The sequence below is a fragment of the Denticeps clupeoides genome, chromosome 11 (assembly GCF_900700375.1).
Source record: "Denticeps clupeoides chromosome 11, fDenClu1.1, whole genome shotgun sequence".
In the NCBI taxonomy this organism is placed as follows: domain Eukaryota; kingdom Metazoa; phylum Chordata; class Actinopteri; order Clupeiformes; family Denticipitidae; genus Denticeps; species Denticeps clupeoides.
The window spans coordinates 17,003,506-17,027,472 of record NC_041717.1 but is presented as its reverse complement, the minus strand read 5'-3'; the positions used below and the strand labels follow the sequence as shown (position 1 = coordinate 17,027,472).

Below are 23,967 nucleotides of genomic sequence, written 5' to 3'. Positions count from 1 at the left end.
GCCAATTTTGGACTTATTTAACAGTATATAACAATAGTGTTATAAATGATGAACCCGGGGACCTTCACCTCTAGTTTTTGAGTGTCCAGCTCCATTTTACAGCACTGGGTGTCATATTTCCTGCCATTTCAACACGATTCCAAGTGTCTGCAGTTAGGCTATGTATCAACATGTTAACTTCAAACTGTTTTCCCACTGAGAGATTTAATTTAGGATTTGTAAGCCTGGAGATTCCAGTAGGAATTTATTGTTCATGAGTTTTATTGTCTCCTTCATAAATCAGAAGTTCAAGTGTATCCTTGGCTCATCCTGTCTGGGGGATCAGACGCCTTCACACCTTTGAGGGGAACCTCAGTGTCTGCAATGCTACGGTTTTGTTGTTTTTGAAAATTGATCAGTCATACCCCTTTTCACTGGTTTATGGCCCCGACTGAAACTGGTAGACCTTGAAATGACTTGGAAAAGTGGAGATCTGTAGTGAACCAATGGGCTGGAGTAAAAACTGTAGAGAGAAGGGCGTAATCGAAACCAACTGCAGTGGTCAGGGCAGAAAATTCTTACCAAAAATATTCGACAATTACTTAAAACAATATAAACATATATAGTTTTAAAAAAATCTATTTGGCTTTCAGTTAAATATCACAGTGGGGGTGAAAAATGGGTCTGACGCGAGCCCTTAACAGAATCTGAAATTTCAATCGTGCCGTGGACTGTATGTTTTCCCTCGCACTCCTCGGGGGAGGCCTGCAGATGGGAAAAGCAGCTGCCTGCTGTAAAGTCCAACTGGACGAGCGTCGGACATCTCCATGCGGCTCGGAGCTGGCCTCCGCGTGCATCGTGTGAGAGCTGAACAGCCTTAAAGGTTTTTATGTATGAGCACACATCTGCCACATTTGGCCAATCAGGCTCTGATCTTTGCATCTTTGAAGCTCCGCCTACTCTCAGATAAAGAATACGTGGGTGTTTTTTTTGTGTGTGTATTAATGATTCCTCATCATTTGTAGGCACCCATGTAATTTTAATTCAAAAGTCCAGTTTTAGCCACACAAGACAGGGGTTACAGTGACGTTCTTTTTATTATTGTCTCACTCTCCGTATCTGTACAAATACAATCAAACTTTGTATATACATATGACATTTACATAAAAAAATACAAAACTATATATTTATAACAGACTTTTGTATTTATCTTGTGATGTCTGAAAATAAAAATGCATCTCCAAAAAACAAAAAAAAGAAAGAAAGAAAGAAAAAGAAAAGGAAGGACGTGAGAGGTTGATAAACTCTTCAACAGAGCGGAGCGTTGGCACCAGCGGAATACGGGAAGGAGGAAATGGCACATTTCTGACAGTCAAGCATCGTCCAGCTCGCCTTGACTGCTAGACATTATAAACAGTGCAACGCACTGCTGATTGGGTCATGGGGAAGTTGGGGGCGGGGTTAAGGGCGGGACAGACTGCAGTACCATTGAGATGATCCCTTTGGTCAGATAAGTGAATTGTAAACAAACCCAGTAACAGTTCTGCACATTAAAGAGTGACAGAATTCCAATAAATAAACACACATTCCAACATGCAAGCATGTGTGTGTATGTGTGTGTGTGCGTGTGTGTGTGCGTGTACGTGTGAGAACATGGATGAAAAGCATTTTTTACAGCAGGGAATGCAATTTACAGGTTGCAGAAGACTTTACATGGTAGCACTGTACCTCACAATAAATAACACTGTTTCTCTTTGGACAAATATATTTCTTCATAATAATAAAAAAAAAAGAAAAGAAAAGATAAAACACAAAACTCATGATAGATAGAGATGAGTCAAACGTAAGTGTATAAATTACAAAGGGAAAAAAAAAAAACACTGTATAAATAAACGTCTAGCAGACTGAACTATATGTATACTTCCTTTTTTCTTTAGAAAATAAATAAGCATACACATATGTACAGTAGGGACACACTTCCTGCCCCGGGACTGTTCCACCGGGGGTGGCGGTTTATCCGTCCAGTAATGGAGATAAATGGACATACGCCGTGTAGTCCTGGTCTTCATCATCATCATCATCCTCCTCCTCCAGGTCTTCAGTAATGACTATATGGGAGAATACATGGTAGCTGTTGTATGAATAATGACCACAACAGCAGCGCAGAATCTCATAGTGAATGTTTGCAAAGCCCTCTGTAAAAAGCCACAATATAGCCTTGTGTGATTTAGGCGGTTTGGCAGTCATTGCGCGCTGGCATCCCCAATTATGCAACCGGATTTACATAATGTAGGAAGTCAGGGCTGGGCTGGGGGGCATTCTGAAGGGTCAATGGCTCAGGTCTTTTTTGGCAGATTCCTGGAAGAAGACAAAAAGTGCTCCTGCGTTATAGGATTTGCTCTGTCTGCTTCACCTCTAAATCCATAGTTTTTGAAACACACAGCTTCTGCTATACGGGCAGGGCGCCCCCCACGACTGACCTCAGGCTGATGTCAGGTGGAGACGCGCGCGTCTGAGGTATGTTTTACAGAAAGATTTACATTGAGAGAAACACAGAAGAAAAAAAATCTCACAGAGCAAAAAAAAATAAAATAAAAAAAATAATAGAATAGAACACACACTGAGCTCTGCACAGGTTCCGTGGGCGGAGCCCGCCGCTGCCGCACAAATCTCCGTTTTGCCCACCAGGTGATCATAAAGTTGGTCCCTTGACATTACTGAAGTACCGTAAGGCACAGATTAAAGAAGCCGGCGCTGCCCAGGCCGACCGGCGCGAAATGATTTCTCCCGAATTCCTCCGATACAGATCTTTGTTGAAGAATTGGCACCAATGTTACAATCACCTTATGCGCACTTATGGATGTGTTGATTCAGCCATATATATTTTCTATACATATCAATGTGTGTGTGTGTGTATATCAATGTATCAGTAGCAGACATAGTGCATTTTGAAATGATTGATTACAGCCAAAAGCAAAAAAAAAAAAAAAGAAAAAGAAAGAAAAGAACTAAACAAAGCAAAAACAACCAACAAAATATATATATATATATATATATGATTAGGCTGGAAAAAGCAAAGTGGCCGTAAGTTCTGCAAGACTAAACAAACTACATCAAATACTACGGCAGCCTGGAACCTGCGACTGGAACCAAAATCACACACACACACACACACACACCGAAAAATTTTTTTTTTTTTAAAAAAGCCACAGCTGCTCCAACGGCAGGCGTTAGTTCCCTTTCACATTTGTGTGTGTTAGTGGTATCGGGTGAAACAGTGTTCAGAACATCTCCAACATGAGTCCAGGATGCCGCTTGTTGAGTTTTAGAGGGTTTTTTTTTATCTACGCCTCGCAGCTTATTATTTGTTTTAGTCACAAAGCGAAATGAACAAAGCCAGCGGCGTGAGGGACGTGCAGGAGTTCACGTTCTCAGGTCCCTTGTGAAGGTTCTAATCAGGGACGGGTCTGAGGGGGGACGGCGGATGGGAGGGGGTTGTCATTTCGTGGGTCAACTGTCTCTGGCCTGCATGGTTACTTACAGTTGCAAGATCCTGAGTGTTTGACCTCCAGCAGAGCGCCGGTGGCGCAGGCCGCCTGCTTCATGGCACACTCGCTGGGGTAGGTGGTGTTGTCGCTGCCGCACACCGCCTCCTCCGACCGGCTGTCCGGACACGACTCGTCGCAGAGCGCGCAGCGGCCGCGGCCCATCCGCGAGTCCCACAGGCACTTCTTCCCGGTGCTGCACTGGATGTCGTCGCAGGACTTCGCCTCTGGAACGGAGCAGAGGAGCAGACGGTTTTCGTCACATTTTACGCGCGCCCCCTACAGGTGCCTCGAGGCGACCCCGCCCCCCCCTTGACAAATAATAACCTGTGGAGTCATGGGAAGGCACTGAGCGCCTCCATTTTGAAAGAATGCTGTTATGGGGGGGTGGTACTGGGACCCTGTCCGACTTACTGATGCATTTGCCCTCGTAGGCGACGCCGATGGATCGTCCCAGCAGACACGTGGCCCTCCTGAGGTGACAGGCGCTGGCGTAGACAATGCCGTCGTTTCCGCAGAGGTGCTGCTCCGGGCTGGTGACCTCCGGGCAAACGCGGTTGCATGTGACGCAGTAGGCGTTGTTTGTCTGGTCCACCACGCAGGTGGAGCTCCCTGGACACATGACGTCTCGGCAAGTCTCTGCAACGTGGAAGAAAGGCGTCAGACCACCGACCTGCCATTTGCAGATTGGGAACGAGCGATTAAATAATAATAAAAAAAAAAAACTCACTCTTGCACTTGCCCTGGTACTGCACCTCCAGGTCGGGGTGACCTTTACATTTGGCTTTGAGCAGGCCGCACTCGTCGCGGTACGTTTTTCCGTCCGAGCCGCACACGGGGCCCCGCCAGGTGATGTTGGAGCAGTCCGGCGCGCAGACGCAGCGCGGTTTACTCTTCCGGTTCATCCTGCAGCGCTTTCCTGGCCCGCAGTCCACATTGTCACACGTTTCTGGATGGGGTTGGGACACTTTAGTATGTACACTTACTTATATTCTGTGTACACAGACATTCACAAATATATTTTATGTGCGTAATGAAGATATTTTTTCAGACTATTTGTTTGCATATTGAACTTTCTACATTATACAGTCGGCATATTGTCCACTTGTCCTGTCCATGTAAATGACCCCCTTGTGGGACTAATAAAGGATCATCTGATCTTATCTGATCTTATCTTTTTATGACTATCAGAATGGAAACACTGCGACCGTACCTCTGCACGGAATGCAGTTGGGGGCTCCGCCGCTGAAGATAATCCACCTGAACAGGGTGCTGTTGGGCACGTCCTCCTCGGTCCAGGACGTCCCCAGCCGCCCGCTCCTGCAGCACTCCTCCCGACTGATGCCCATCACGTACAGGACCTGGCACCTCCCGTTCTTCCCCTGCTGCAGCCAGCAGTTCCCAGCTGTTCAAAGAGGCCAGGGCCGTTTGAGTCGGAAGTCGGTGACCCAGACACCCCCCCCCCCCGCCCCCCCCGCGGTATTATGTCTGATTCTCGCCGCGCCGCCGTGGCGACGCGATTCCGGTGAGGCGCGGGCCAGACAGACGGGGCCGAGAGTGGATCCATCGGTCTAGACTGGAGCGTGTGCGTGTGCGTGTTTACACACGCGCAAATAATCACCAACAAAACCGCGCAACTCCACGCGGGGATTCGTTCCCGTTGCGCACGTGCGCGAATTCCGACGTGAAGTGCAAATTATGAAACTTGCGGGTTTTACATCAGCCAAAGGATTCAGCGTTAATTATCAATAGACGATGAGCAATAACATCATCCAGCACACAGTGAAATACATAAAAACTGCAGCAGCAGCAGCAGCAGCTCCTCCTCGCTGGTCCAGAACCTCCAAGCTGGACCAACGCGCCACTTCAGTTCCATCTAAGCTGAACCGGGGACCTTCGTGAAGTTCCCACTGAGAAGGAAATCGAACTCACCCTGAACCCTCTGGTCCTGGATGAAATGGCAGAGCCAGAGCAGGAATAAAACCACTCCAGGTTGGAAGCTCCTTAGCATCCTCAGCATGATGAAGGAGGGCGCGTTGAAGAACCAGAGGAGGAGAAGCAGCAACAGCAGCAGCAGCAGCGACGCAGAGGGACCACCGAGTCTCGGATCTGAATGAGGGTCTGTCGGGGACCGCAGCGCTTTTTAAGTCCGAGGGGGTCTCGGCTCGGGCCGGCGGGCTGCGGTGGGCGGGTTCTGATCTCGGGGGGTGGGGAGACTCAGACTTTTCCGCGAACTTTGGCGGCCCAATCAGGTGAAGTTTCAGCGGGTGTAAAGTAGGATGAGCGCGGCGGAAGGCGCAGGTCTCGTTTCACACACCGCCCCGTCCGTCATGTGATTAGAGTCTCACACCCGACATTAACGGCGGCCGGGAACGCCGCGGCAGATGTGCGCAGGCGCACAGCGCGCCAGTCTTCCGTCCCACCTTTACTGTCACTTCATTAACAAGAACTTTTAGATCGAGCCACGATCCCCTGCATAAAGACATTTGACTAATTATAAAAAGTGGGATCTAGCCAGAGAGGACCTCATTTTATCATGTTATGATTATTATTTCTGTAAATGAATAAACTAGATGCACACCTTGGAAGAAGAAGAAGAATCGGAAACTCGGGCAATGACATCTGACGGTGGTTTGAGTTCCTCCCTCGGCTCAGGGAACGTATATATATATATATATATATCCTGCCCGGTTTCCGAACAGGTTGCGGAGCAGAGCAGGGTGTTGGTTTACCGTCGGCGGCCCGGGGCGGATCAGGAGGCCCAGAGCGACCCCTTCAGCGTCCGTGCGTAACGGCGCGCAGCTGGAGAGGTGGCCAAACTACCCCGAGCTTTTCACTGGATGTCCAACGATATTCTTCCTTTGTTCAACCATCATTTATTGTTTGTGGATTTTAAAATATATATATATATATTTTAAACCTTGAACGGTCAATGTAAGCCCTGGTCGACCTGACATGATGCTTGTTCATTTACAGGTGGATGGCCAAGTTGCTTCTGGTGCCAGTGATCAGAAGGCTGCCGGTTCGAATCCCGAGCTGCCAAGGTGCCACTGAGCAAAGCACCGTCCCCACACGCTGCTCCTGTAATGGGCACTGCTCACCAAAGGTGATGGTTTAAAGGCAGCGGTCACATTTCATTGTGTCACCGTGTTTCACACTGACCATCACTTCACTTTCACTGGTGCCTTGCTATTCTCATCCTCAGTCTTTGCAGACCTCACGACTGATTGAGGTTTCAGAGCTGCACTTGCATGGGTTAACTCAAGACCTGTCTCTCATACCTGCACCAGACATGGTGGAACATCTGGGTGATCCTGAGCAAATCGAGACCCAACCTACAGTAAACTTAGCTGATGAATACAGCAGATGTTGTGCATTTGCCCCCCACAGAAACGTACATCTGAAACATCAAATGGATTAACAGTCCAAACAATCTACGGTCGCCTGCAATCTGCTCTCCAGTTGTGATTATTCCACTTTTTTTTGTGCATTTTGTGGTGGCACCATAAAAGTTCTGTGCTTTTGCTTGTTGGCCAGTCTATCATTCAGGGCAATCTGTAATTCTTATGTCCATATTTGGTTTGAGCAGAAAAGAATCACCAGACAATAGATTCTGATCCTACTAATGTGACATTTCTGAAAGCGGGAGGCAAAAGATAATATCTTGGCTCAGCTAATTAGATGAGGCGATGGTGATCTAGCAGTTAAGGAAGTGGCCCCGTAATCAGAAGGTTGCCGGTTTGAATCCCGAGCCACCAATGTGCCCCTGAGTAAAGCACCGTGCCCACACACTGCTCCACGGGCACCTGTCATGGCTGCCCACTGCTCACCAAGGGTGATGGTTAAAAGCAGAGGACACATTTCAGAGGGTGATGGTTAAAAGCAGAGGACACATTTCACTGTGTGTGCTGTGCTGCAGTGTATCACAATCACTTCACTTTCAGATCAGAGTTAAATCATTTGAATTGGAAGAGTAAACTGTTCCACAACTGAACAGGGTATCCTTGTGATGGTTCTTGACCTCATGGCTTGCCTGGCAGAAGCTGTCCCACGTCTACATCTTGTGCTCCTGTGGTGACACCTGCTGGAAACTTTGTGGCAATCCTTTTTAAGGTAAAAGTATATAAATTCAACAGAGGCAGCGTAATTTACCGAGTCACCAAATCATTTATATAATTGTAACATTTTATTGGTATGTGTAGATATGTTTAATTAGTGCTGAAATATTGACTGTATGTGTTACTAACATTTAGTATATATAAAGTAAAGACGTTCTGGCGTTCGTGCGTAATGAGCGCCACCTGCTGGATAAAGGGATCCCGCACATTAACGCCGGTCAGACGGACACGGTCTCAGACCAACAGTATTTTGGATTTACGAAAGGTGCACTTGCAGAAAATATCTGCTGCATTCAGGTGGCAGGTAATATATTTCAAGATAAATTATAACAAGATAAAAAACGAATTAACAACATGGATACGCGTTCTTATTATTATTAGGGATGGGCATAACGGTGTAAGTAGGAAAAAAATATTTTTCAGTAACAGGTAATGTTACCGTTATAGACAATTAAGCTTTTTTTTCCACAGAAGCGGACGAGGGGAGGGGCAAGACAAGCTCATAATTGATGACGATTGGCTAAGGTTGAGTTAAGCTTTATGCTGAGCCAATCAGAGACAGAGGTGGGCGGGTGTTTACACAAGGGCAGTTTTACAGTGAAAATACATGACATTTCCCTTGTAAGGTAAGAATGTGTGTGTTAAATGTACATTATACCCTGGACGTTTTTCTCCACGTCGGGAACGAGGAATTCCAATTTGATGAAGCTCCTGTCACCTCTCAAGAACGTGGACGCTTAGCAGCAGCACAAACCCTGGTGACTAGTTACTTTTATAATGGTGTAACTCCGTTTCGAATTGAAGGAGAAGTAACTATAACTAAATGCTTAAAAACGTAATGTGCCCTACACTGATTATTACGTTTAATGAATAACTGTTATGTTGAACATTTAGTTTTCTGATATGCCATGGCTTGGCCGATTAGAGTGAGCATTCGTATGATGTTGACGGCCGAGTTTTGAGATTATTAGACATACGAAAGCATGATACTTGTATTAGAAAACACATAAATGCAAGTACACAATCCAATGCTGTCGGAGCTTAAAACATTTAAATATTCGCTATATGTGAAGTTGCGGTGAGACGTGCGCATGCGCACACAGAAAGGGCGGGAATCACAGCGTCTGTAAAATTGCGTCGTTGCGAATTAAAAGTGTGTAAAACGAACGTTTCATGGGTCACACGCATACAAAACGAGAGATGTGAGTGAAAAGTGCACATAATGGTCGCGTTTGAGTTAAAAGTTTACCATACGAACAATGTCTCTACTGTGCCCTTTACCACCTGACCGAAGAATGGAGACTCTTGACTACAGATAGATGTAGGCAGGCCTGGCTTTTACACGACCTGTGACCAGTGCTAGAATCCACACACTGTTCTGTGCCATTCCATGTGCACTGCTGCCCTCTATTTGTGATGCATCTCTGAGATGTACCTATTATTCGCAAATGACCTGCAAAAATAGATATTAATTCAATTTGAAAATCTGATAAAAATTTTTCATTCAATTAAACAGTAGTAGGTGCTGCATGTTAAACCACCCTCTTTTAAAAGTTTGGCTATTGTCTTGCCCACTTTCTCTTCTATTGTCTCTGCAATGACCTCTTACACCATAATAGTAATATAGTACACCAATTAGAAACAGAATATAACTAAAACATGTGCACTTTGCCTTAGGAGATGCGGGTCAACATTGCGTGAAAGATATATGAATTGAAATCAACTAAGGTTTACAAACCCCCTTGCATCTTTTCTGCCATCTCTGTCTGGCTGCATTCAAGTAATAATGTTTTTTTAATTTTTTTATGATCCAGTATTTGCAGCTGGATTATAAATATGACTCATTTTGGATTTTATCCAGAAACAACAAATGGTGTAAAGATGTGAGGTGTGGACTAGTTTAATTGAAAATTAATTTAAATTCATGAATTAAACTGAAGGTATGCAGATTAATTCAATTTTAGGCAAAAAAAAAAAACATAAAATGGCACATGCTAATGTATATTATTTACAGAAAACCTTTCTTTATATGTATGTCTAGTACTAAGAATGAAGATAATTTTGTCAAATAAGCTTTCCTTGCAATCTGACTTGTTGCCCCTAGATGGCAGCATGACACTTGGCAAACACAAATTGAGTGTTTTCATGACCATAATTTTTTCATGTGAAATAGTCGTACAAGACCCTCTGTCTGTTGTAGGGCACCGACAGGGTGGGTCAGGGGGCAGGAGCATTCCCAGGGTGATTTGCCAGGCTCCTGTTTCTGACGAAAAATGAGCCTAAATCAATGCTGGTCAGCTGTTGACTTGTGGCTCAATACTGGAGAAACCACGTCTGGCAGAAACAAAAACTCTGTGTGGACCTTACAGTGTTCGCCCTTTCTTAGCTTTGTCCAGTTGCTATTTTTAGTCTTGCAGGGGAAAATCTGCTGTTTCCTTAGATTGGTTATATCAATGCAAAAGCTGCGCATAGCTGAGTGGAAACCTGAAGATCAATGCTTCTTTGGTTTGCGCCTTTTCCCCCCATCTCTCATTTGCTTCTCTGCTCTTTATCAATTCAAGGCTAATGTGTCTCTCATTGATGTCTTCTGCTTGGCCCGTCACTGCATTGGGTCCCATCTCACGGCCTTGAAAACCTCATTCGGTCAAAATGGCTACCAGTGGGAGAAAGTTGACCTAAACGTGATAGAATAAACCCACTGATCCTAATGTAACTAATGGTTTTGCTTACACTTATTGTAGATATACTTTATAATTATAATGCATAATTAAATTGTTTTGTGTTAAATTAATTTTTACCATTTTGTTGCTTATTTCATTGTAGTTTTTAGCAGATGGATTAGGATATTTTTTTAGTCCTAAAAATGACCTAAAATAAGGGTGGGGAGGCCAGCATATATACATTATATGCTGGCCTCCCCACCCTTATTTTAGGTCAGGGCAGGGTACAATTGGCCCTGGTAAATGGGTTGATCGGAGAGGCCGGTGACACACAGTAGGTCGCAGACTTCCCTGGGTGCCGAGGGGGGCCAGCCGGCGGCTGCCGAGGGCTCACGCTCTGCCGAACGGACGGGAACAATGGAGGGCACGCTGCGCCGTCCAGCCCCCCCGCCCCCTCCACGCCCCTCAGGGCGCTTTATTGGGTCCGCCTGGCCGCTGACTCTGAGCGGTTTTTGCACTTTGGAAAATGTTGAAGCGCGGGCCCCGGCCAGCGCCATCGATTTGAACTTAAGCCTCGCGCTGCGCCACAGAGGCTGCGTCTGTGTGATTAATTAGAAAGCAAACGGTTTTTAGCACGGCTGGCTGAGTTTGGCTGTAAGGGGAGGGGGTGAACAGGCTCAGTGCGGCCACTTCCTTTAGCTGCGAGGGAAATGGATGAAAAACATTAGCCATTCGTGCACTGCCGACTTCTGACAGATCCTGCTCCGGGGCCACAATTTATGAGCCATTACTCTGGCCTGGCCGGGATCTAGTTGGTGCATTATGTTCCGTGTCATATCCCATTTGTCTGGCTGTGTGTGATGTCCATTGAGAAAGCTAGTTCTGCTCCTCGCCGCTGCCCAGGCGCCAATAGAGTATGGATCGACACATTGTTGTTGCTTTTCTTATGTGTCCAGTTCAGATGATGCCCGCAGCCCAGACGGGGCAGCCCCAGATGGGATGTTTACCCTCTCATAGGTCCCTGCCCAGACGACCACAGCGCTCTCGTATGGATGTTTGTCTTGTCTGTAAGGGAACAAAAGCTCCGCAAAGGGAAAGATTCAGAAACCGATGCTACCTTTTACTTCTTTGCATCAACACATATCTTGTTTTGCAGCGTATTTTTTTCTGCAAAGAAATGCAGAGAGTATTATGACACTGGAATGGCAAAAAAAAATAAATCACAATTTTTTTATGTGAATGTGGTGAATACACCAAATTCCATGAATCACTCTACTGGTCACATGATAAAGAACTATTCACCATAATCATAAGAACTTGTATTTTATGTTTTTCCACATACACTAGCCCTTTTGAAAATGTTTCAATAGTCATTCATATTTATATTCATTTAAAACCATATGTACAATTAATTAAAGTAAATAAAAAAACAATAATGTGCATTGATACTTAAGAGTACAGTGTAGTTGTTATGGTGTCTTTGAATGATTTGCAAAAGAATTGGAACCTAATTGCTATGAAGCCACAGATTTACCGCTTTTTTTACCGTTCATTAATACATTTCCAGAGGATAGAACATAAATTGCATGAGTCTGCGCGCGTTTTATAATGCCGGTGAGGTTGAATGGAGGAACGGTGATTCCTCTCGCTAATGTTTGTGTATTTTTAGGAAGGTCAATGTATTGAAATTCTTATTGACCCAACGTGTGCGTCAAAATGTGTGCTAAGCGTTGGCCTGATTTTCCATTAAATGGTCGATGTAGTTAACAGACTTTTGGATAAATGCTTCTGGACTTCAAAAGGTCAGTATTTGTTAGTTCATCGGCGGAGTGATTAATCGGTCAATAGTGGCTGGGTGGTTGGGGCCCGGCGGGGGAGGGCAGAGGCCGCTCCTTTCGCTTCACCGTGGATGAGCGTGTGCCGATGCCCTACTCTTAAATCTTGAATTAGAGAGGCTGCCGCTCCCGATACGCACTCATGAATAAGTCATGGCGCCGAGTCAGCGGGACTCCCGGCGAGATGAATTCTTTATTCAGCGCCATGAATGGTGCAGCTTACAGAAAGTCACACTCGTCTCTCTGAGGGGAAGCAGTTCTGCAGAGAGCAAGGCTACATTGTTTGTACTGTAACACGTTTGATTCATTATGCATATTGTCTAATAGCAGGCGGGGACCTCCGGAGTGCTGCGGCAGGCCATTATCCAGGGCAAACACCAACTAATTGGCCTTTTCAAAGAGCCACAGCTATTTCATGTGCTAAAGGATGTGCTAAGAGACCATGGGTCAGCAGAAAGGGTCGCCAGATTTCTGTGGGGTTTGGCTTGACTGGTAGGGCTAGCCGACTGCGCCGATAAAGTACAGGAATGTGATCATGATCATTCCTATCATCTTCAGTGTAAGTAAGGAGTCAAATTCCTTCAAGTCTGTCATTGGTGTCATCAGAAGTAAGACTCCATCTTGGATTTAGTCTAATGTAGTAAGATTTCATTGGTGCACCATATATATTTGCATTATGTGTAAAATGAACTGCAATTCTCTACGATGATTTAAAGTTGCTGTCATTCCATGCAGTCAGGATCCCAGTGTTGGTAAAATTCAGAACTATTGCTGCCAACTGCTCCAATATTGTTCTGTAGGCAACCTTGATAGTGAATCGAGTGAACAGTGGAGAGGGAAGGTGGTTAAAGTAGTGGAGGAAGGAGAACTTGCGGTTCTGTGCTGGAGATCATACAGGGAAAGCAAAGAGAAGTTGGTGCCCTTACACTTCCATTCCCCCTTGTCTGTTGGTGTTTTAAAAATAGTAATAACCTCAATATTTTTGCATGTATAAGTACATTTGATTTTGCTAGTCTGATAACTGCACCGCCTGTCGTGTGTTTCGATGAATGTCATAAGAAGGTGACTTTGTTGAAAAGCTTCCCAGCTCTGAACTGGTTCCTGTAACAGCCATGTAACATGTCACCCAGCTGTACATGCTGAGCACCACGGCATCTTGGAAATGACAGGAGGCTGCGGCAGTAAAAACGTATTACAATATTTTGTCCAGATTACATGTTGCGTCTGAATCAATACAAGGGCATAAAAAAAAAAGATTTTCGTGTCTCGCTCCCTCGGCCCTTTCTCTCTCTGCTCAGTGGTACAGAAACATTTGAGGGAAATTTGATCATGCTATTAGACGTTAAATGGCATAATTTTAATTTGTCAGCTAAATCGCCTGATCAGATTGCCCCAATGCTTTTGTGAAATATGCCTTGTTCCGATATGACTAATGGTCCTTTTGAAAGGCTCAGTATTATTTTGTTTCTGTGAATATATGATGAGCCACATGCCATTTGATGGCAGACAGATTTTATCGGTTTAGCCGAATGGGGGGCCGAGGGACATAAAATCGCATCAGTCTGATTGCGTGATGAAATGCCACAATAACGAGTCCTGCGTTTATTAGCGCGCTCGGCCTGGCGGCGTTTGTTTGCATTGCCGCAGCCTTCGGTGCTTCTGTTGACATGTTTTCCAGTAGCGTCTCAGAGCAGAATTAAGAGGCGGCGAGGTACGGAGCTCAGGTCTGTAATTAGCTGCGCATTCTCACACAATTACCAACAAACGCCCCCCGCACGCTTCCTCATTAAGCCCACTCGCTGGTCCACTGGTTATTATTAATTGGGACTGGGGGGTGGGGGGGCTTCGATTGGAGTTGCCATTGTTGACACGTCCTCGCCGCGGCCCACAGCGGAAGCTTCCGGTACGCGTTGAACCAAGAACACTAATAAACTGCACAATTAAAGAAATTAAGCGTTGCGCGCGGCGAGTTGTTCTGGCGTTTGCCCTCTCACGGCCGCAGCCGCTGGCTCCGCCAACGGGTGGCAGCAGAGGGCCTTGGCACGCGGCCGCTGTTGGCGCGCAGTTATGATCCAGGGAAAAGTTCCCCCGGAGGCACGCGAGTCTACGTTCGCCCTGTTCTCCGCGAGTCGGAGTGAGATGCTTTTCCGCTTGGGGTGTTTGGGGCACGGCGAACAGCACTTCCCCTGTTTGTTTGTTTATTTATTTATTTTAAAGATGGACGCCCTCTGGCACACAAACCAGAAGCTGATTGAAAGCCTTAGTGTTACATAAACAGGCATGTTTGCAAAGTCATAAAAAAAAAACCCAAAGAATCAACCACGGTGAAGCATTTTTGCATTCAAATGACAGTTGTTCGTGGAGATTTACCGTGATTATTAATAGACATAAGGACAACTGAGAGAAAAGAGGATAGATGGTGATGTTCCTGCTGTGGTTCTGAGCCCTGCAGCTTTAGTGAAAAGCGAAATTGAAGTGATTGTGAAACACTGCAGCACAGCACACGGTGACACCACAAAATGTGTCATCTGCTTTTAACCATCGCCCTTGGTGAGCAGTGGGCAGCCATGACAGGCGCCCGGGGAGCGGTGTGTGGGGACGGTGCTTTTCTCCGTGGCACCTCGGTATCCGAACCGACAACTGTCTGATTACGGGGCCGCTTCCTTACCTCCTGCTGCTCACCAGTCCTGAAAGACACCCCAGACTGGAAGCACCGCAAATGTTTTTTATGGGAACACTTATTGTTGCAGCCCTAATTGTGACAACAGGCCTGCACAAGTGAAGCACAACCTTTTGCTTGAAGAACATTTATTTCAGTAAATCAGAAATCGCTTACCAATTCAACAGTAATTAACACGTTTTACAAACATCTTACACTACAAATCAAAAGTGGATGCTCTGGGTCTTGAAATTTGTAATTATAGAACATAACTGAAGACACAGGACTATGAAATAACACACAAGAGTTTACTTTTATAAAATAAAAAGGTTTGCCTTGCCTCCTCAAAGCAGGGAGCTCTTGCTGTGATGGCAGAATTTCACCCCCTTGACTTCTCTGGACCACCATAGTTAGACGGGGATGGTTTCCACCAGTCCTGAAGGCTTTACACTGAACACTTTCTTATCATTCACTCGTGTTAATGTGCATCTCATGAAGACGATGACAATAGTGAACACAGCAGTCATGAACAAAAAGTTAGTCGACTCTAAAAATACAGATTCATCAAACATACTTCACTTTCTCCTGCAAAAAAATGACTAATTATGTTCTTCAAATTGACTCCATAACAATCGTAGTCTATATAACAACCACTGAATAGATGTGTCCAAACTTTGGACTGGAAGTCTATGTCAGGGCAAGTACTGTATACGTAACTTATCCCAAATGCAAATATGTTCTCACCACCATTACCACCTGATATGATGACATGCTGTCTGATGCATGTATGCGCATCTCGTGTGTTTTTACGTGTGTAACGCACACACACTTACCCATCATCTCCTTGCTCACATCAAGCTACTGTGCCGCATGAATTAATCACATGAGAACAACCTGTGTCACCATCCAAGCTTGTCTCTCGCTCTTCAGTTAAGCTGTTTCCTATGCTTTGTCCTGTGGGATCTCTGCGAAATATCGTCTTTAAAGCCATGGCATTGCTCCCAGTACCTGTTGCCTGAGGCAGGTTTGTGTCCCCGCACATGCTACTTGCATCCGGCTGCACGGTCAGAGGCAACTAAATACATTTTTGCTCATTTAGCAGAAGTTTGCGTACGTGAAAAAATATAAATCATATAAATTCGTTTGAAATGTCTACACGGAAAGGAGCGGCGTTGGACTGGTGTCTGTGGACATGGCCTGAATATGATGAATTAGCTGGAATGTCAACAACAGGGAAGGCTGGCACATTTCTGCTCCGGCTTGTAAAGGAAACACTTAATACCAGCAGATAACCGATCGCATTTTCAGTGAGCCAAAAAGAGGGGAAAAAAAGAAAAGAAAAATCACACAACGTTACTAATCTTTCATCTGATGCCACCCCCGCCCTTTTCTTTGCTGCTTTTTCCCTTCATCCTGCCGTAGCAGCCTTTTGTGCCAAGTCTAGATTGAAAGACACTAAATATGATGAGAGACGGTGGGGTCCCATATATATATATATAAAAAAAACAGGCCTTTTCGCCGTGTAAAAAAAAAAAAAGAAGAAGAAAAGAAATAAATAACAAAAATAAAATAAATAAAAAAGAAATCTCGGGACTGCTGTCACTCCGCGGAATGCGCGGGATTTCAGACGGAGCTCTTATTCCAAGGTCACAGGGAAGGCTTTGAGACGAGATGTGCACTCCGGGCAGACCTCTACCTCAACCCTCAATCACGCTGAGATTCCTCTGCCCACCTGCCCTGCCGTAAGGCTGCCACATCTATTCATCTGGCAATCTCTCATTTATTCTGCCTGCTGCTAGACGTCAGCCAGCCGCACCGGCGAGGGGAGGAGGGAAAAAAAATGCCCTTTTCATTGTGCCACTTTAAACATTCGCTGGAATGGAGGTTGCGGAATTAAAAAAAAATTCCACCAGGTCCTGTTTTTCCCCCCGGCTGAAAGACGCGGTGATAAAACATCCTATCGTCTTCGTCACCGTATCTGATGAGAGTGAAAGGTACGACGCTGAGACCTGATGGCCCTTTTTAGGTTGTAGGCCATCCTGCTCGAACAGACAGTTGACGGGGGTCCTTACAGGGGCACAAATCTGACCCGTGCTACATTGCCCCTTTCCTAATCCCAAACCCATTTGAGCTCCCCAGGCCAGATTAGTGTCGTCAGCCCCGCAGCGCTCTACCCCCCGCCTTTCTGAAAGCAGATCCCTTGCTGTGTTTATGACCCTGCGTCGCTGTGAAGATGACTGGCCATATGGAGAAGGTGGGCCCTTACGGGGGTCTCGGGGCTCCGGTTCCGTGTGGACAGCTGTCTCTTTTGGCCCTCTGGGCGACTGCTGTGGTCGGCCACCAGGCTGACAGCTCTGGGTGTGGATTAGCTGGTCCTGCTGGCTGTAGGTGAGCAGCAGTAGGGGAGGCAAAGGCACCCGCCATGGGAATAAGACCGACTCGACTCAAGAGGATCAAAATTGCTACAAATGTAGTGAAAACTGGTTCTCAAGAAAGCAGACTTGAATTGCATCAAAGTATCTATTTCTACCACAATGGCTGGCTGATTGCTTCACTTCATATGTGGAAGTGATTTGTCCTTCGAATACAAAATGCTTCACAAGCCATTGGAAAATAATCTTGCGCTACTGAACAATAATACTGAAAACCATGTTGAAATAAAACACGATGGTTACAGACCAGGGAACTGACAGCTTGTTTTGATGAAACTTATTGCAAGGTTGTGAAGATGGTTGCACTCCATAATAAGATATTCCTCACACTGAAAATGCATAACAAAAGGTTGAGTCACAGTGCATCAGCATGGGTAGAGCCCAGACATCCTGCACATGGACTCTTTTTATTCTTTTCTTCAGGCAAGAGGCTGCACAGCATCAATACATCATTAGCAGTATCAGTATTACCACTCGTATCGCGACAGGGCACCCTCGTGTTGCAATTTTACAACCCATGTTGCATATAGAGAATTTTTACCATATTCTCTCTGTTCACAGAAATAGAAATTCCCTATCTACTTGTGATTTGAAATCTACTTTCTGTTGTGATTTGATGTCTTTTTGTATTTTTTCTTACCTACACCAGGCCCGGAGTACTTTGGTTTGTTTTAGCATGACAATTAAACATAATTGTTCTTATTTCACAGTAACAGTTAAACAAAAAAATCTGGATATTCATTGGTTACACACTCTTATCCATTGAGCTGGAACTAAAAAGCGTTAAACCATAAAAATTATGATACAGATGACTATGATTAATCAAAGTAATTGATATTACTATGGAATCTAACACACTCTGTTTAAAAACATACATTTTTAATTTTTGGTTATGTTTGCAATATTTGCATATTGGTTTCACTTGAATACTTGCAATATTTGCAATATTGAGGTCTATAGCAATTGCAAAAGCATTTCACTGCATATCATATCGTGTAAGACTGTGTACGTGACAAATAAAAATTTAATTTGAAAATTTGAAATTTTGAATTTGAATTTGAACGTTACCCAACCCATGATGCATGTCTGAAAGTCTACTGGGGTGAAACCAAATAATTCATACCTGGGTTTTGGGCTCTGGCTGATACCAAGTACCACCCTAGTAGCTAGGGCTGGACAAGTTTATGAAAATATCAAGTCACAATTTATTTGACATCACCAAATAAATGGCGATTGCCATTTAATTTGCAATATTTTGCTAAGTGTTCAGTGTTCACTATACTACGTATATAAAAAAAACTGTGGCATAATCCGACATTGAAATATGAACTGCGCTATGCTGCACTGTAGCTAGCATGCTCCGAGTTTAAGAGTGTGAGGCGTTAACGTGGGTCACATCTGATTGGTGAGCAGTGCAACGTGATTGGACTCCCCCTTCCATGCTGGAGGGTGCCTAGCCGCTTTCAGGCTTGCTTTGCTCTGAAACCCATTGTTTTCGCTGGCTTTTTACTCTGCAGCGTTGTGTGTGCCACGCGGTCAAAGTTGAAATTTGCTCAACTTTGACCGCTGCGCAACGTGATGCACTTTAGCGCAACCAGTAGACTAAAAGCGTCGAAGTGTGCGAGTTTTCAGTCTGCCACTTCAAAACACACACAAAGCAGGAATGGAGGAAAGTTTGATCTTATCAGTGCGAGTGTCCAGAGATGTGCAACACGACATTATCATCTTGTTTAGAACACCACGCCAATGCGGCAAGCGTGGCATGTTGAGCGACACTCACTGTTTTTTGAGAGGAAGTGCAGACCTCACGCATGCCGCGTTTGGTCTGAAAGCGGCTTACCGCCAAAGAGGACGCCCCCTCGAACGGTACGGATTCTTTAAGAACTCCCTCTCCCAGCGTACACCAGCTTCATTCGCCAGTCGCCCCACCGCGGCATCACTGCAGCTCCCTCTCTTCTGCCTGCCTCCCCAACGCTCCCGTCTCTGGCTCACTGACTGTCTCAAGCCAACCCAGCATGTCTGCTCATGCGCCTTCCCGCAGCAACCCTGACACTTATAAAAATCACATTTACTCAAATCGCGATTGATATATCGATATAAATTTATTCCAAAATAATCACAAATTAATTATTTTACTGGACATTTAGTGTGGTTATCTGTTTCATTAATACCAATCTAAATAAAAAGGTTTTATTTAATTGCGACATTTTATTGCATCTATAAATTATTTAAAAAAAATAGAACATATGTATATTTTTATGGTATTAGCAGTAGCCGTTTTGTTACTGCGCGCTGTATGGCTCTAGTTTATGGCCCACGGATCAGTCTAATTCCTCGGATGCAGATGCAGACCAGATTGAGTTCAGGGATTAAGATGCAACTCAAGAGCGCTCCAGCTCCAGCCGAGGGCAGCTGACAGCGCTGGCACAGCCGGGATCTGGCCCGATGGCATTAGCAGCAGGGCACTTTTACAGGGTCTTAGCCTGAGGAGAAATCTGTGTGCGTTTGGTAGGAGAGCCTCTTAAAAAGCTTTAGATCAGTAAATGGAAAGTGACCCAGTCAATGTAATCTGATACTTATCTTGCTTGTTGCTAAGAGCCAAATGGTAAAGAGCATTTTCTTTCAAATGGCCCCCCTTTTAATAATAAAAATTATAATAATTTAAAGAGGAGTGAAAACATTTCTTAGATTGCACATTGTATTATCATTCTGGGCTAAAGATTGCTTTCTGGGAAGAAGTAATTTCCTAAAAGCGCTCAGAGAAGAAAAAAAAACTGATGTAACAACTGCAGACATGAATCAGAAAAAAAAAAAATCTAAGTAAAAGGTTCTTGTCTGTGCTGGTGGACCAGCTCGGTCTGACAGGGTTACACAGCTGTTGCAAATATGAATCCCTTGGGTTCAGACAAACAAAAAAAAAGACAAATGTAATAATCATAATAAAAATTGTCAGATGAAAAAAAAGAAGAAAAAAAAAAAAAAAAGACGGAGCCCAGAACAAATATCTATATATTACTGGCATCTGTTGGCCTGCCTGGTGCACCCTGAGAGTGGAAGCAGATTATGTTAAAGCATAAGTGGAGCTTTTACATTTTTAAATCCAGCAGGCCTAATCTAATCTTATCCTCCTCAATCCAATTTTTAATGCTGGCTACACACAGGATTTAAGTGCTGCACTGTGCTTTGTAGGCCATTTGTGAGTGTGTGTTTGAGTGTATGTGTGTGTGTGTGTGTGTGTGTGTGTGTGTGTTGGGGCAATGCGGGGAGGGGGTCATCTGAGTGTGTGTGAGTGGAAGAGGCACAGGAGCAGACGAGAGGTGAAGTTGGCTGTTATCAGAGATGCTAATACAGCTTTATGCCCGGTTCAGTAATGCCACAGTTTCTTTAACTTGTGTAGCATCACTGTTTTTCACTTGTTCCATAATTATGAGTAATTATCCATGCCAACAGTGGACAAGCGATTGTCCTAGAAATTTAGTGTTTATGTCATGATGCTCAGAATATTTGAAAATAATGAAAAGCTCATGTCATTCATCATTTTCTAATACATATATTGCCTCGCTCAGCACAGTCATCAGCCAATTATAGCACCAAACAGAGTTGTCATCTTACTAACACTATGCCAAATGTAAAATTTTAGTAGAAGTAGAATTGTGACAAAGATTGTTTCTATGAAATTGCAAAATCTGTATGATTCTATACTATATGTAGGTGAAAGGAAAATACTATATTAGCTCATAATACGTAAGACGGAGGTTTTATGTCATTGGCATGTGTGGCATAACACTTAACAGTAACAAATGTGCCAAATGGCATTGCCTCAAATATTTGAACTTTTTCTAGAATATTTCTCAACGCAAGGTTGCACCTGACTGAACTTACATTTAAAAGCTAAGAATAATTCATTGTGTTATAGAAATATATAAATATACTTATATATAATTGTCAGGTTTAACAGGTTTAACAGTTTTAACGAAATCATTGAAGGTCACAATAAATTGGCACAATAATAATATATGAGTGTTTTAACATTGTTTTTATTGCACAAATAAACATTTCTGAAATTCTTTGAAAAAGTTAAACAATCACTGGATCCATGGATGTGGCTCTTTGTACTGCCTCCCTTTATAATCTGGGTGGCCACTGTTTTAATACATTTTTTCCCTTTTTGCTCTAATCCCTGGGGTCACGCTGACAGTTGGGTGACCAGTTCATACCCCGGTCTGATTTAATGGGAACAAAAGACTGGGAGGGGAGGTGGGGAGCAGAGAGCCCATTAACGAGATTTGGCCATAAAGGGAACGAAGGCTGTATGTGCAATGCAGAGAGTCAGGATTACACCTTCACTCACTCTAAACACTTAGATGGACAGTGATGGTGGCTCGGGGGAGTGCTTGGGGGGCAGTCCGCCTTTCTGTGGCGGGTGGGGGGGGTGGGGGGTGACCAATGAAGCGACGACTACCTGAAGGATTCTGTGGTGGTGATTTAAGCCAGAGTTTGACCTGTTTCAGCTCACAGCACCTCATATATTGTCATTTTTATCAACAACAGAGTTTCTGCGTATACACAATCTCACACGCACACAATGTTTATAGCCGGGAGTTTTAATACTGCCGGAAAATGAGATGTGAACCATAAACGCGGGTGTGGAACATTACCTGATGCATGCTCGGGACGTGATGGCCACAAGTGATAAATGAAGCCCCCGTATCTTCCAAGACGACTGTGTCTTAAGAAAACACCGGCTGCTTTGTGCGGTGGAAACAGCTGTGCAGTAGCCATTACACCTCACTGTGCTTCACTGCTCTTCTGTAAGAGGGGGCTGAGCGGGCGGGGCAGGCCAGATCAGTCATTCTCGTGGCTGAGCTCATGCTTACGGTGTTTACAGAAGCTGTTTATACAGCGATAAGGCGAGGTGATGTCAGATTTCCATTCCGAGTAAATATTTGTCAGAGGACAAGCAGCTGTTTGTCAGGATGCCATTAAGAGAGGAGGTCTCGTAGCAGCGTCCGCCGACGGCTCGGCATTCCGTCGTCTCTCGGCATTACGACTGCCCAGGACAGGTGTGCCTCATCAGCCTGCAGTGGCGCGAACAGCGTGCTAATTCACACCCTGGCTAATGAGTAAGAACACACACACACACGTGTAGGAGAAGCATCTTTCTTTACACTCGTCTGTTTATACATTCTGCATCTCTAGTGACATTTACATGCTGCATATTAAGTGTAATTTGGGATGAGACACAAGGGACGTTACACACATGCCTAGGACCTAGTGCCTATGCCTAGTGAAGTGATTGTCATTGTGATAATTGCACATAATTGCGAAATGTGTCCTCTGCTTTTAACCCATCACCTTGGTGAGCAGTGGGCAGCCATGAAAGGCACCCGGGGAGCGGTGTGTGGGGACGGTGCTTTGCTCAGTGGCCGGTCAGTGGATTCAAACCAGCAACCTTCTGATTATGGGTCCGCTTCCTTACCCGCTAGGCCAATACTGCTCTACGGTGGACTAGGATGGACTTCTAGGAAATCTAGAATGGACTTCTCAATATTCATAATTCTCCAGTAGTATATTTGCATTATCTGCAATTATCAAACATTTGATGCCTAATCCTTCATTGGATATGGTGGATATGGATTAACTTTAGGAGTAAGATACAGATTCCATTTGAGGTTGATTTTGTATTATTTTTGACATTGTAGGACCTTAGTAAAACCATGACATGTGGTTCATGACATATTTGGTAGTGCTTGATGATAATAACACTGGGTGTAGTTAGATGTTTTAACACATTAAAACACAATTTTCTTAATTTTAAGAATGGTGAAAAAAAAACAAATAATGTTTTGGTCAATATTATAGATTGCCTGACCAACTATGATAGTGTACATTTGTGTTTTGGGCATGTTTAAAAGGATTATCCTATTATTTCCCAGTGAGAAAAATACTTTATTCAAAGGTGTGGCTGGTAATGGTCATAAATCAAGATTCAGATGAAAGATTCAAAGCACTTTTTATGTGATATGTACAGTAGAAATGAGCATTCCCCTGTGCAATGAAAGTCTCGTTTTGTGTTCATTATTGGTTATAGGATTATATTGATATTTAATTAGGTGAGAGGTGTTGAACATAGGGGTTTATTTTCATTTAGGGTCACTGCGTATAAAGTGATATACAGATTACCTGTCCTTCACCATTCAGACTCTACTTGTATGCTCATTAAGTTTTCAGTGAATTATAGTTCATTGTGTAGCGTTCTGGGTTCCTTTGACTTTCTTTGACTTTAATTTGTTGAAAATTGCTGAAGGCCACGCTTGATTATGGAGAGGTGTTCTTCATTTTCTTCAGATCACTCCATTATCCTTGCCTACCATTCCACATGATTTCATATCTAATCCACGTCCACCATCTTGTAGCACTCCAGGAATATATTGATTTAACTATAATCTTAAATCTGTGTGCAGCTGCCATTCGAGAATCGTTAGCTTGCAATTTTATCCATGTATCTTGATTACTTTTACTTTTCAAAATAATACAGAAATACAAGGCTCCAGATTTTAATGTGAACTTGATTTAAATGATGCCATGATGCTCCATATTTTCCACAGCCGTGCTTTCGACACTCTCTTGTTGTAGTTGCAGTTTTTGCTTTTCAGTCCGTCGCCAGTTGCCCTTTAGAAATTGCAGTGTTCCAGCCTTGGCTGTTTAGATTTCTATAAATGGCTCATAATGTTATTGG

At 44.2% G+C, this 23,967-nt stretch overlaps 1 protein-coding gene across 1 annotated transcript; it reads right to left on the bottom strand.

Annotated features, from left to right (window-relative positions):
* Positions 1-1,057: 1,057 nt before the first annotated feature.
* Positions 1,058-5,619, bottom strand: fsta (follistatin a). Its single transcript, XM_028995692.1, has 6 exons — positions 5,457-5,619; positions 4,738-4,929; positions 4,255-4,473; positions 3,939-4,163; positions 3,521-3,751; positions 1,058-2,087 (listed from the first exon to the last, which is right to left on the bottom strand). Exons 1-6 carry the CDS (start codon positions 5,542-5,544, stop codon positions 1,993-1,995), a joined length of 1,050 nt encoding a protein of 349 aa, XP_028851525.1. The 5' UTR covers positions 5,545-5,619; the 3' UTR covers positions 1,058-1,992.
* Between the last annotated feature and the right edge of the window lie 18,348 nt (positions 5,620-23,967).

What these genes read in the sequence shown, in the direction of transcription:
- fsta (XM_028995692.1), bottom strand. Translation starts at nt 5,544, where the DNA reads ATGCTGAGGATGCTAAGGAGCTTCCAACCTGGAGTGGTTTTATTCCTG. An exon ending in GTACCAGGGCAAGTGCAAGA is followed by an intron (nt 4,164 to 4,254) that starts GTGAGTTTTTTT and finishes TCCACGTTGCAG; the next exon opens with AGACTTGCCGAGACGTCATG. An exon ending in CTACGAGGGCAAATGCATCA is followed by an intron (nt 3,752 to 3,938) that starts GTAAGTCGGACA and finishes GCTCCGTTCCAG; the next exon opens with AGGCGAAGTCCTGCGACGAC.